The sequence below is a fragment of the Pelophylax lessonae genome (assembly GCF_965119305.1).
Source record: "Pelophylax lessonae genome assembly, chromosome: 10".
Lineage (NCBI taxonomy): Eukaryota > Metazoa > Chordata > Amphibia > Anura > Ranidae > Pelophylax > Pelophylax lessonae.
Genome location: NC_138777.1, coordinates 89,826,744 through 89,839,867, shown reverse-complemented (window position 1 = coordinate 89,839,867; position 13,124 = coordinate 89,826,744). Strand labels below are relative to the sequence as shown.

Here is a 13,124-nt window from a genome sequence, read left to right as displayed (position 1 = left end):
CTCCACTGCCATGGTCCGCTCAAAACGCGGAACAGATGCGCTGAAGCCGCACGTCGTGATTGACTATAATCACACAATGGGAGGTGTCGACCGAGCCGATCAGCCAATGACATTTTACCCGGCGATGCGGAAGCAACAGAAAAAGTACTACAAAGGTTTTCAAGCATCTCCTTGAACAATGCCTTTTGGAACGCCTATATCCTTTATAAAGCAAACACTACCATACCTCTTCGTTCTGACTTGATCTGGAAGGTGGCTGAGCAGATTTTCGTCAACCACCCGACGCCATCAGTATCTAACAGACCCGGATGATGCACTGTTGACGTTGGCAATCCAGAACGCCTGACAGGCCGTCATTTTGTAGACTTTGTACCGCCAACCACAAGAAAGTTAGCGCCTACCAGGATGTGGTGTTTGCTGTTCCAAGAGTCTTGTTTTGGTAAGCTTTTTTAAGTATTTACTAAGAATTGTAGGCCTTCAATACAGAACGCCAAATTTCTAAGCAAAAAATTGTACTGCTTTTGGTACATAATTCCTGACATCATACCGCCAGACATTTAGTTAAAAAAAACTGCAGTCTGCTCACATTTAAAAAAAAAAAAAAATTTGGCATCCTGAAACTTTGCTGTATGTTTGTGGTTTTGTTCTTGCCAAATATGCTGCAGGAAGTCTGGCTGCAGCCATTTTACCTTGGCAGCTGAAGCTGCTGCCTGTTCACTTCTGGATTTAGACAGATGTATAGCTCTAGCTTTTCTTCAGTATCCTGTTATCTCCGTCCTCATCCAGCTCTGAAGCTCTCATTGGCTCTCCTATTACCCCTGCTCCCTTGCTGGCTAACACTCACAAGAGTGATAGGGCTGTGCATGTCACTAGCATAGGCTTATGACCAGACAAAGTGGGGTGTATAAGGTATTTACTGGCAGGAAAAAATGTTTCACTAGCCACAAGGGCAGAAGATTTATTAGATGGAAAGATGAAAAAATGACTCAAGGTCCACTTTAATGTCTTGTACCACATGGCAGCACTTTGGTCAGTGGTACAGCCAGTTAATGTTCAGCACTAGGACCTTTTTACAGGGCATGCGTGGTTTTTATACACTTTTGGGGTTCATCCTAGACCAGATTTAGACTGCAACATTACTTTTTTGTAGTTGCTGTGACAATCTATTTGCTGCAAAGGTTTTAGAACATTGTGCGTTTTCTTATAATCTCTGGTATCTTGTACCACACTGTAGCTTAGACCTAGTTACTACATTGGTTACCCACTTTAGGGGCTTCCTTATGCCCTTTCGAACCAATCCTTAGTGAGGCCTTGTTCCTATGACTGCTTTTTAGAATCTCCTTTGTAACTTGGCATGTATCTTTTTTTTTTTTTTTTTTTTTTTTTTTTTTTTTTTTTTTTTTCCTCCTCCTGTCTGTTCTCCAGCTTCACTGGCAGGGGCTCATTGTACTCAGTTAAAGTTTCCCATGGTGATATTGGTCTTGTCCTCGCATGTCATGTTGATCCTCATTTGGTTGTGGCAATTTGTCTTGCAGAGCGTTTCTCACCACCCTTTTTTTGATTTGGTAGTTTCTTCAGACACATCTCGCATGCAATAGTCCCCTAAATCGTCTTAGCAATAGTGTGAATCGAGCCTTAAAATCCACTGATATGTAAGAACTAGTGCGATGTCAGTTCAGGTCTCTGGCAGGCAGTTCACACTGACCTATGCAAACTGCTGTGGGTGTCAATGCAAACTTAATGACTCCCCCCGCCCCCCCCCCCCCCCCCCAGATCGGATCACAGTGTAAACTGCCAAGTGGTACAGGAATTGGATCGCATGTTTGTCGACGCCCATTTTATCCAAACCAAAAAAGGGTCCTGCACCATTTTGATGCAATGCGAATTCAGACATACAGTTTGTATGGTTGAATTTGCTTCACACAGACATATCATTTGATCTGCACAGCGGTTGTGCATCACATGCAATATCTGACATCGCACGAGTGTCAACCTAGCCTTACACCCCACTGTAATACATTCCAGTGTCAGTCAGACATTAACATTTTTCTAATGACTTGTTTTGTAGGCTGGCCATACACTATACGAAAAATCGTTTAAACACCTTCGAAAAAGTAACTTGGCCGTGAGGACAAACGAGTGCAATCATGTAACAATAAATCATTCAAGGGACATCGGTTATTTGTATTTTCACATATACCCTAGTGCAAACAGTGGATGAGGAACACCTAAACCTTTCAATTGTTCAGAAGAAAATTTTACAAACTTGTGCGTGGAGGGTTTTTGTTTTTTTTTTTTTCACGTCACAACTGATTACCGATTTGTGGCCATTAACTGGCTGAAACGAACGAACTGACCCAAGACTGATTTTTGGCTGATTTTCGTAGTGTGTAGAGACTGCATAAGGCTCCATGTACACTATAAACTAAGCGCTGGAGGAGAAATGCTCAGTGTTTTCCGTCAGCTTTTAGCAGCAGTTAGGAGCTTGAACCTTTTTTTTTTTTTTTTTTTTTTTATTTTTATTTTATTCTGCTTTTAAACTAAAATGGATATTACTATTTGCTTCAAGAAACAATGCTGCTGCTAGGGGCGTTTTAAGCTAGTGTATGGAGCCTTACAATTATTTTTCCATCTTGTCGGGATATCCAAACCTGGAGATTGGCAAATTGAGGCTGTAATCTCTGGTGCTGTGATCACAAGTAATAGAAGTTACAGGATAAGAGCCTTATGAATCACACAATCTTGGATGTAGAAGGTCTTAGTTAACCTCTCCTTTGAAAATTATTTGTAATGATTTTGGGTAACTAAAGTCCCTTTAGGTATGTGTTTTTTAGGTTTTCATCCTAAAAGGAATATTGCAATGAATATGAAAGTGCTATAACCGGTTTGCCTGGGTACAAAAGGTTCTTGTGCATAGTAGGTTTTAGCTTTTTACACTTGAAGCAATTTTTTCATTTCTCACACATTTCTGCATTCTTGCCTAGAAAGGCTCGAACTCCCAATGATTATACACTTACTGAAAGAAAGATGTACTGTAGAACAAAGATGGCTGTTGCATTTTTTTTTTTTTTGCATTTTTGCACAACCATTTTTTCAGGGAAGACAAAGTAATTTTGAACAGGAATATAATCCATTTTTTACACAATTAAGATGTGAAGTGGCAAAAATTACGCTATCGCCCAAAAAAGCGCTTTAAAAGTTTAATTTTGTGTAATTAACTATAAATGAGGATTTTTTTTCTCATTGTTCAGCAATACCCAATGTGTTGCATACTTGGGGGTGAGGGCTATGGGGTGTTTTTAAACATTGTGCATTATATTTTGATTTTAACCCTTTCTCTGTTTGCTACTTCAGCTAGGAGCTTGTTTAGCCCCTTTAGATTCTGGACATAGCAGACTCGTACATAGATGAAGAGGTTCAAATTTTAGATAAAACAAGCCATGGTGGTGTGTAAAACGGATCGCTCAAATGGAAATCAAAATTTCCATTCAATGTGTTCTCTAATTTTGAGATCTTGCACTTCAGTTGATAGGCTCCAATACTGTTAGTTTTAAGCTGCCTTTTTTCATTTGCTGCCACACAACCTAGCTTTGAGCCATCATTACTTGCTCTAAATGCTCCATTAGTGGCCCTCAATGATGTACCTCGGTCATTGATGGTGTTTCTTTATTTTGCCCATGTTTACCAAGTGTTTTTCAGTGTGCGTGGCATACACAATCTTATGTATACGATGCATGTATCTTTGTACTTTTTTTCAATTCTTAGCGATAGTCCTATCGTTGTTTCAGAATTTGTGCAGCGATAGAAAAGGGTCTTATGTTGAAAGATCTGAAAAAATGTTCTATCTTCAGCTCATGTGCATTTAATTTTTGTTTTTCAAAATAGTCCCCTATTAGAACCTTTTCATTCTGAAAGTTCAGTTTTGTTTGCAGCACATTATGCAAGTGTTGAACAATTGGTCTGTATTTGTGTTTTTTTTGCCCCCCCCCCCCTCTAGGGGCTGCTTAAATGAATCTTAGTACATGCATTTCCAAGTTCCCATTTTTAGCAGCAAAGAGTATAGAAAAGGTAGCAAAACTTTCTATTGCACTGGGTCTGTCAAGCATGGGGAGTTAACCTTGGTTAATGAGTTTTGAGTATATTCTAATTCTCTAATGTTCTAATTCTCTAATGTATCAGATGAGGCCGCAGTTTGTTGAAAACAAATACAAATTTATTGAGTAGGTTTTTTTTTTTTTAAAGGTACCTTGCAAATGACATGGAGGAAGATGAAGAGGATTACAAATATGAAATCTTTCCATGGGCTTTGGGTGAAACCTGGCGAGAGAGCTACCCCCAGTTTCTACAACTTCGAGACCACTTGTGGGCCAGAATGAAATACAGAGCAGTTGTGAGCAGGAAGTGCTGTGATGAGGCAAGTTTAATCCATCCTCATTGGTTCTTCTGATTTGTTAGGATTAATGTCTTACCGTCCAAGGACAGCAACACCTAAGATGAGACTCCACCGTACAGGAAACGGTTCACAGCTGGTTAAAAGGCCCAAACCCTTCCCCTGGGGGGGGGGGGGGGGGTTCCGCTGAGGGTTGCACTAACCTGCATGCCTCAAGCTGTTCACAGGTTTCCTCATGGTGTGTAGTGACCCCCCCCGCCTTCGTACTCTACTCAGCAGCCTGTGTCTCCTCCTGTCCTCCCCTGCATACAGAAAGCTCCATGCTGTGAAGGGCTGGCCAGGTAACATAAGCAGTGATGAGTGGAGGACTGAGTGGTCCAAGCCTCTCTAAAACCAGAGTTTCCGGCCAGAGCAACCCAGAATGAAGGGAAGCGCTGGACAAGACACCAAAACCCATGTCGCTATGGGAAGAGGGCGTAGGACTTCAGTGATGCTGAATCAAGCGGGCTGAAAGGAGCCAGTCTGCCTGGAATTACCTCATGGAGAAGGAGCAAGGAAGGGTAGCAAAGGTAGCTGCGAGCAAGAGCAAGTCAGGGCCAGGTAAGTGCCTTTTCTGAGGGGAATTCAGAGAGGCAGAATGCCCAAGAGGGACAGCGGAAGAGAATGGCTGTCTGCTAGTGCCACAGCCCCCCCCCCTTTGAAAGTTTGGATCCCAGAAGGGGTGTATGTTACTGCTGCAGTGAGGCACACAGCCTTACTTTGCAGCTCCCCAGTTGGGACAGCAACTTGGAAGGGGGTAATTTTGGCCACTATCCTCCATGTGACCTTGAGGATAGATAAGCAAGCCCTCTGGGTGGGGTAAAGGGGAAAGACAACAGTGGTGAGTACTTCCCTTTGCCTTAGGAACTTGGCAGCAGAATCCCTAATAGCAGCCAGGTGTTTTCTGGGCTTTGAGATGGTATTCCCTCCCTCAATACAGGGTGCTGCTAGCCTTTCCCTTAGGCCTGGGAATAAATAACCCAGAAGCTTCAGCTAGACTAGCTGTTCTCAACCTGTGGGTCGTGACACCTTTGGGGTTTGAACAACCCTTTCACAGAGGTCACCTAAGACCATCGGAAAACACATTTCCGACGGTCTTGGGCAGGGAACGCAGTGTGGCACCAGCACAGGAAAGTCTGTGGCCCGCCCGACTGGTACACTGCGCATGCGCTGCTGCCGCTCGGAAAAGCCTGTACATGATCGGCTATTCTCGGCCAGATGGCCCATGTGTGGTAACATGTTGGCGCCAGGCGGCACCATTTTTGAATGCAAGGTGTCTTGCCAAACTGTAAGACCCCTCTGCAGCCCCTGCATCTCCTCAGGAGATGCAGTGGAGGAGATGCAGGCATGGTACAGGAGTTTCTCCCGGAGAATCCCCTGTACTATGCCCGCAGCACTGCATCTCCTATACCATGCCCACAGATCCTGCCTTCACCATGTTCGTGGCCCCCTACACCATGCCCTCGGCCCCTGCATCCATTGGTAACAATGAAAATACATCCTGCATATCGGATATTTACATTACAATTCAGAACAGTTGCACAATTCGTTATTACCGTAAGTTGAAACTGAAATAATTTTATGGTTGGGGGGTCACCACAACATGAGGAACTGTATTAAAGGTCGCTGCATTCGGAAAGGTTGAGAACCACTGAGCTCGACCAATGTCCACAGCTTCCTTTTACCTCAGGAGATGCTGTGGTTATTGCAACATTAAGTTTCCAGCCTCACTATAAACCCAATTTTACATCAATAAGGGTAAATCTAGTGACGGGGTGGGACTTGTTAAAAAGTCTTACAGGCTATTTCTACCAATGAAAAAGTTAGACATTCCTAAAGGGTTAACTGAAAGGGATGTGAAGTGGTCTGCAGAAACCTGGAGATTCCATGAGTAATGCTGTTTAGAGGTTTTTTTTTTGCTCTTAAAAGCCTGCCTCCTAAATCCCCCCCCCCCCGCCCCCCATATGGTGGAGAGGCACAGTGAGGGATAGCCTTGAACATTTTCTCCTTGCTTGGGTAGCTTGCTTGCTAATCTTAACAAGCTCCAGCCTAATTTTCTCCTTGCACTACTGTTATAGCTGTTGGTGTGTAAGTTAAATGGGACCGCCTGTGGTTTGGGCTACAGCCCACCCTTTTGGATGAACTACAAGCATCATTTATCCTGCAACCCTTGATGGTTTCTTGGCGCAAACCTCTATGCAAAAGCTACATACACTAATCTGTAATGTTTGCTTGTTAACCCCTATAGGTGTCTCCAGGCTAAAATTGTGTCCACTTCTTCCAGAGGCTTAATTTATCTCAAGATCGGTGCTCGGTAAGACCTTAGATGCTGGGAGATTTGGACTTGCTCCCACCTGTGTGGGTGAACTATGCCTACTAATACTTATGCAGTGGTAGGGAAAGGGCGACTACTACTGTGGTGTATGCACCCTCCTTAGACTTCCCTTATTTGGAACTACCCTAGTTCTCTGGATGAAGGTTTAGTATCTTGAGTCCAGGCTATGCCTACGATAGATTTTGCCCTTTGCTGGGTATGTATTAGTTGAATACACCATGATTTTGCCTTAATGCCTTGTCTGGCTGCACATCAAACACACAATATGAAAGTTATTTGTCTTTCTGGTTATTTTGCTGCTCATCAGAAATGCACATCACAAAGCTGTCTTATACGCTATTGCGCTGCTATTATACGTTCTGCACATTAGAAATGCACAATGCACAGCGTTTAAATTGTTAGTGACCTTTCTGTTCAAATGACTATACCCTGTTGGTCATCAGATATGCACAACATTGACGTTGGTGTCATTCTGTTAGAACTGTACCTTGTTGCTAATCAAATGCACAACTTTTGAATCTTTGCTGTTAATTTTGGTTATACGACTGTATCCGATTGCTCATTAGGAGTTTGCTTCTTGGGAGTGTAATTTTATTTATTTATTTTTTGGTTTCTTACTTGTTGATTTTTACTTTGTCAAGCATCAGCATTACACAGCACTGATGCTCACGTCCTGTCTTATATTGATCATATTGCTTATCTTGCTACACTTCAACATTGCACATTGACGTTTTGTCTCATTTTTTTTTTTTTTTTTTTTTTTATTTGGCTGCACATCAGAATACTAAATAGCGAAGACAGTTTCTTTCCTATTTATAATAGAGCCATAGCTCATTAATGTTGTGTATTTCAAAAGTGCAAAGTTCATGTATCTTTTCTGTTCTATCTAGCTGCCCTTCAGAGATGGATATAGGTGTGTGTGTTTATGTATATGTCTATGATCTACATTTGTGATTAGTTATAAAAGTATCACTTTCATTTCAGGGAGGAGCCAGGAGTTCTGGCTGCAGAAACTTCAGATGTCAAATTCAGTTCCTTATATTCAGGCATGCCAGGGGCATTCACTCTGTATGAAACGAGGTAGAGTTGTAGGACCCTGGAATGTTAAATCTCGTTTTTTAGAAGACTTTTTTTCATAGGAGTATTATAGCCTGAAGATGTAGTATCAGAACGTATTTGACCCATATAACCAACTCAATAGGTTTACAGTTTTATGTAGCCTTCATATCACCTTCTTAACCAAATTGGTTGTAGCATGCCAATGTGAATGTTCTGCTATGGCCCTAATCTGAGGTAGGGATCTGCTTACTGTATCCCTCAGTACCAAAAGGCACCCAATGGTGTTGAAGTGGATTGTGGTGTCAGACATGGGTAGGACGCCTGATCTCTACGGGATGGTTAAAAATCATTCTTTTACCAAGCTCCTTTCTGCTTTATTTTATTGCATTTACGTGCAGGTGTATAGGGAGTTTTGGGTATATAGAGCATTTTCACAACTGACATCCCAACATTCAGATGTGAGGGAAGTCATAGGTTTGGTGTACTTTTGGGTACATACCTGTCCAGCTTTGAGCCCAGGGAATAACCTTCCCTTAATTGATTTCCCCTAATTCCACTTCCTTTTACACATCACTATGAAAAATAAATTAAAGGGGACCTGCAGGGTTTGTCAGGGAGACTTTTTAAATCCTTCTGAACAGTAGTGTTTAAGCCAGATCCACTTTGTTGATCAAGATAGTGTCCTTGTTTGCATAGAGCAAGTCTTGGATTGGTCCTTTTTAGAGGTCCTAAGAAGGGGTACAGGCATGATGTGCCACGATTACTAGATGGCTGAGACAATCAACCTTACTAACCTACTAAATTCACAGGAGAATCCACTCCACATCCTGCATCTGAAGCAGAGACGGCAGGGACAGTGGCACAAACCTGCTGATCAGCCTCTTGATCCAGCTAAGATACCTTCATCAGTTATAATTGAGTGGAGGTAAAAACATGCTGCAAAACCTGGCATTCGGCAGGGATATCATCATGCAGTTAATCATACCATAAGGTAAGGTAGGCCTGTGGTTACTTGATTATCCTCAGGTGTTGCCATCCTGGAAGGTGAGAGGAGAAAACCAACGGTTAGACTTACCGGTAACTGTTTCTATGAACATTCCAGGATGGCAGGCCTACATCCTTGCCAGTTAAGGGGGAGGAAGGCATGTAAACAGTAGGTGAATACCTAAAAAAATTTTTATCACTTGTTCCTCAGTTGTAAAGTAGTTCTCCCAACCGATCCACAAGGGGAAGGGTGGGGCCTTTTAAGCAACTGAACTGATTGGGTTTCCTGTAGGGTGGAGCCTCATCTCTCAGGTGTTGCCGTCCTGGAAGGTTTGTAGAAATGCCATTTATCTAACTTTTTTTTTTTTTTTTTTTTTTTTTTGCAGGTGATGTCTAAAGATCCCTCTCATTGGGTATGGCTCCGCAATCGTCCAGTACACCATAGTGGGGCACTAAGGAGTTACCTTCGAAATGAAGATCTCTTTCCTAGGGGTCCTGGTGGGACTCCAACCAGCTGTGCTCTGTGCCGGAGGTCCAGCACTGATGAATCTGATACAATGGCTAGCAACTCTTCACCAGAATTAAGTTCATTTACTTTTTCAAATGTCGAGTGGTCTCAAGATCTCATCTTGCCCCCACCTATGCTTCTGGATCCAGAGTCTGTCTACGATATCAACAGTGAGTTATTCTAACACATTGCCCTAGTCTGTGCAATTTTTGTGATGTAGGAGCACTGAACCTTATGTGGCTGCTCACCAGCAACTGGTGTCTTGCTGACCCCCAGAGGGGTTAGTTGAAGTTTTGGAAGGATGGGAGTGCTACACCAGCTTGTACACTTTTTTTTTTTTTTTTTTTTTTTTTTTTTTTCTTTTGTTCATTGATGGACACAGCTCCTGATCTTCTCAACCATTGGGTTATACTGCCGCTTACAGGAGTAAGACACTAAGCAGAAAGTGTTCGGCTACACCTATGGGCAGTCCAAGGGGGTATACTCCATCTCTGCTATAGGTGCTTGGTGTGTTTTTTTTTTTTTTTTTTTCCTGCCTATATAGGAGTAGGACCTAGTTCCTCACTGGGATCTCTGGTCCTGGCAATTTTTTTTTATTTTAAATAGAAGTTTTCTGTGTTTCTGTCGTGGAAATTAATAGGGCTTAGAGCATAGAAACCCGCTCGGTGCGCTCAAGATTAATACGCACCAAACACCATTAAACCCTTGCACTGAAAAGTACAATGTACAGCTCTTTTGTATAAGGTTATCCAAGCGCTCGACAGCAAAGAAATGAACAGACATGCTTGCTGTAATCCGATGCTATCTGGAGGGTTTCCGGTGAGTGACTGCCCCTCCAAGACAGAGCAGGTTTATTTAACAAAAGGGGGTTACAGGGAGTGGCTCCAAAACCACCAATCACAGAACATGTATACATTCAAAAAGTACAATAGGAACTGTAGAGTAGATGCCCATAAATGGACACGACTGAACAAAGGGAATCCCAACTGTAGCACATGTCTTATCGTTCATTAATTTCAATCCATAAACATGGACTCGTACCTGTTAGTGGGTCTCATCAAACATGATTCATATATAAACCATATTTAATGCTCTATTGCAGGCCTCCACCCAACCAACCCCCCCCCCCGGATGGATATACCTTTTGGTATGGGGGGGGGGGGGCAGCGCACAGCGACCGTCCGATTGTTCCTCGGCATGGGAATAAGCCTGGTGGGGGTGCCTGCCAAGGCCTCCCTTCTTGTTTGGACCATTTTTTGTGCTCAAAAATAGATGGCTCCTCCAGTAGTTTCCAAGTTGAATAAAGCTGCTGTCATCCCGGGTGAAGAGTCTCCGGTCTTCACAGATCCGGCTGATATGGCAGGTCAAAGCCTCTGACCTATGTTCACTGTGGCTGGCTCGTCTCTCTGAGACCGGTATTTTACTATTGCCCTGGTGTCGCAAGCTATGGCAGAGTGTGCAAAACTTCTACACCGGAACCTTGAGAGGAAACTGATCTGCCCTGCCTTTGCCAAGCTGGAGGATCAGGTGGTTCAAGGGCTACAGTTTGTGATGCCTCTTGGATTTAGCTCCCTTGATTTCTAGACCGTCTGTCTCAGCAATGGTCCTTCAGCGCATTCTGGCTGAAATGATGGTCTGAGGACCAGGCTTCTAAGAAGGCCTTATTTGATCTATTTGTGGGGGGGGATCGCCTTTTTGGAGCTTCCTTGGATGACATCAAAAGCCTCACAGGACAAAAGTACTCTTCTTCCTCAGGCTTCCAAGGATAAGGAGGCCATCGCAGATGGGCCATTTCTGGCTTGCAAACGGCCTTTGTCCCTCAGGGTATCAAGACAAGGGATCGAAACCAGGCAGGGGTTCTAAGAGGTCTTGGTTCTGCCAGAACTGCGGACAAGACTTCCTCCGCATGAAGGGGCGCCCTCACATGTATCTTGTAGCAGGTGGACGTCTTGGCTGGTTTCCAGATCTGAGGACCTCCCTGATCCAGGAGAATTGGGTCCACTAAATTTGCTCCGGCTACAAGATCGTGTTTTGATCGTACCCTCGTTAAAGGTTCTTCCCTTCCAACCCGCACTTGTCCCCGTATCACTTAGGGGATATCTATGGGGCAGTGTAAGACTTGTTACTTCAAGGGTTGATTGTTACGATGTAGGAACCAAACCTTATTTCAATGTTTTTGCTCAAACCTGTGAACAGTTCCCAGGGAGGAAGGCAAGCTGCATCCCATTCTGCACCTCAAGGCGCTAAACTGCTTTGTGTGAAATTGCAGAGAGGTTGGGACTTTAGATGAGAGAAACATGACATTACAAGACCGGTGGAACAAAATTGCTATATTGATGTATGCAAAAGTAAAAACATGACATAATTACAAACCTCATAAGTAAAAGGTATAGGATTAGATGGTAAGGCTGTGCGCCCCCAAACCAAGTTCAGATAAACGAACATGACCATATTGAGAATAAGAGTATTGACATCATAAACATCCATAAACTGCATTTCGGGGACTAAATTTTCCACTTCTGTAGGTGTATGATCCAGGTCTATAAAAGATGTATAAAAACATTACATTATATGATGGTAAATAGAAACTGGGAGGGGGGGGGGCTTTGTGTGGGTACAGAAGTTCTGAATCGACATCAAGGACGCTTACCTTCACATCCCAATATAAGCCACTCACCAGCGATTCCTCCGCTTTGCTGTGAGTGAGGAGCATTATCAGTTTGTGGCATTACCCTTTTGTGAAGACCCAAGGAGCGGAGGTGAAAGTATTGGCCCCAGTGCTAGCATTGCTGCGTCAAGCAGAGGATAGCGGTGCTGGGGTATCTGGACTATCTGCTTTTGCGAGCAAGAGTCTTTGACTGCTCTGTTGGATAACTTGGAGATTACTCTGCAAACCCTGAAGGAGTTCGGTTGGATTCTGAATCTTCAGAACTCAAGTCAGGGCTTTCTGGGTCTGACGCTGGACTCTGCCTCAGCCATAGTGTGTAACGCTCCTGCGTTTTTGTAGTAGGCGGGATTTGCAGTTGCAGAATCTCCACTCAGTAGTCATGTAGAGATGTGTTGAATAACCAGATCCAACTCTCCATACTCATCACTGTGGGCCTGTCAGCTTCAGCATACAGATATACACACTCAATAAGATGTTCCTGGAGTGATAGGATGTATATGATAGTATGAAGATGATGTGCTGAAGGGACAGGTGTGAACAGTGACAGATGGTAAGCACTTGATAGAAATGTTCAGGAGAGTATTAGATGGTATTGGGTAGAATGCAGATAGGTTAGTAATCGAGTATGGTAACAGGTGGTAAGGACAGCAGATGACAAATACAGGATAGACTAACCCAGTGCAAGGATAGATGGTGGTAGACTCAAGAGCTAGCAATCTATGTAACAGTGCAGATGATAGAATTAGTATGCATAGATAGTAACAGTCCTTAATGTGCAGAGGTAGATGGTGTAAGTAAGGTTATGGAGGATTCCCCTGTGGGGTACTTATCACTTAGTAAGGTTAGTAGTAGAAGGGTCCAGTAGCGAGATACAGGGATCAGTAGCGAGGTTCCGGTCTGTTCCAAGTAAAAAAGTAGCTGGAGGTTCCGGCAGCAAGACAAGCTTGTAAGCATGTGGACACACAGGCAGGCATAGAGAGTGAAAGCAGTAAGCCAAGAGTGATCCGGTAGCGAGATACGGGATCAGTAATGAAATTAGTTCAGGTAGCGAGATACAGGAGCAAGTGACATCCAGTATGGCTGCTTCCCAGACGGCTTGAACAAACTAACCAGGCGGTTAGAACGAACAATGTGAGAGAGA

The 13,124-nt window shown here is 43.4% G+C and overlaps 1 protein-coding gene across 1 annotated transcript in view; it reads left to right on the top strand.

The window, feature by feature from the left end:
- The window catches only part of SPDYC (speedy/RINGO cell cycle regulator family member C), a gene marked incomplete at its 5' end in the record, with an annotated part of 70,945 nt that overhangs the window by 40,163 nt on the left and 17,658 nt on the right, over positions 1-13,124 (top strand). The window contains 2 exons of the mRNA XM_082269572.1: positions 4,243-4,414; positions 9,194-9,485. Of these exons, the coding sequence (XP_082125698.1) occupies positions 4,243-4,414; positions 9,194-9,485 (464 nt within the window). The remainder of the gene's footprint in view (positions 1-4,242; positions 4,415-9,193; positions 9,486-13,124) is intronic.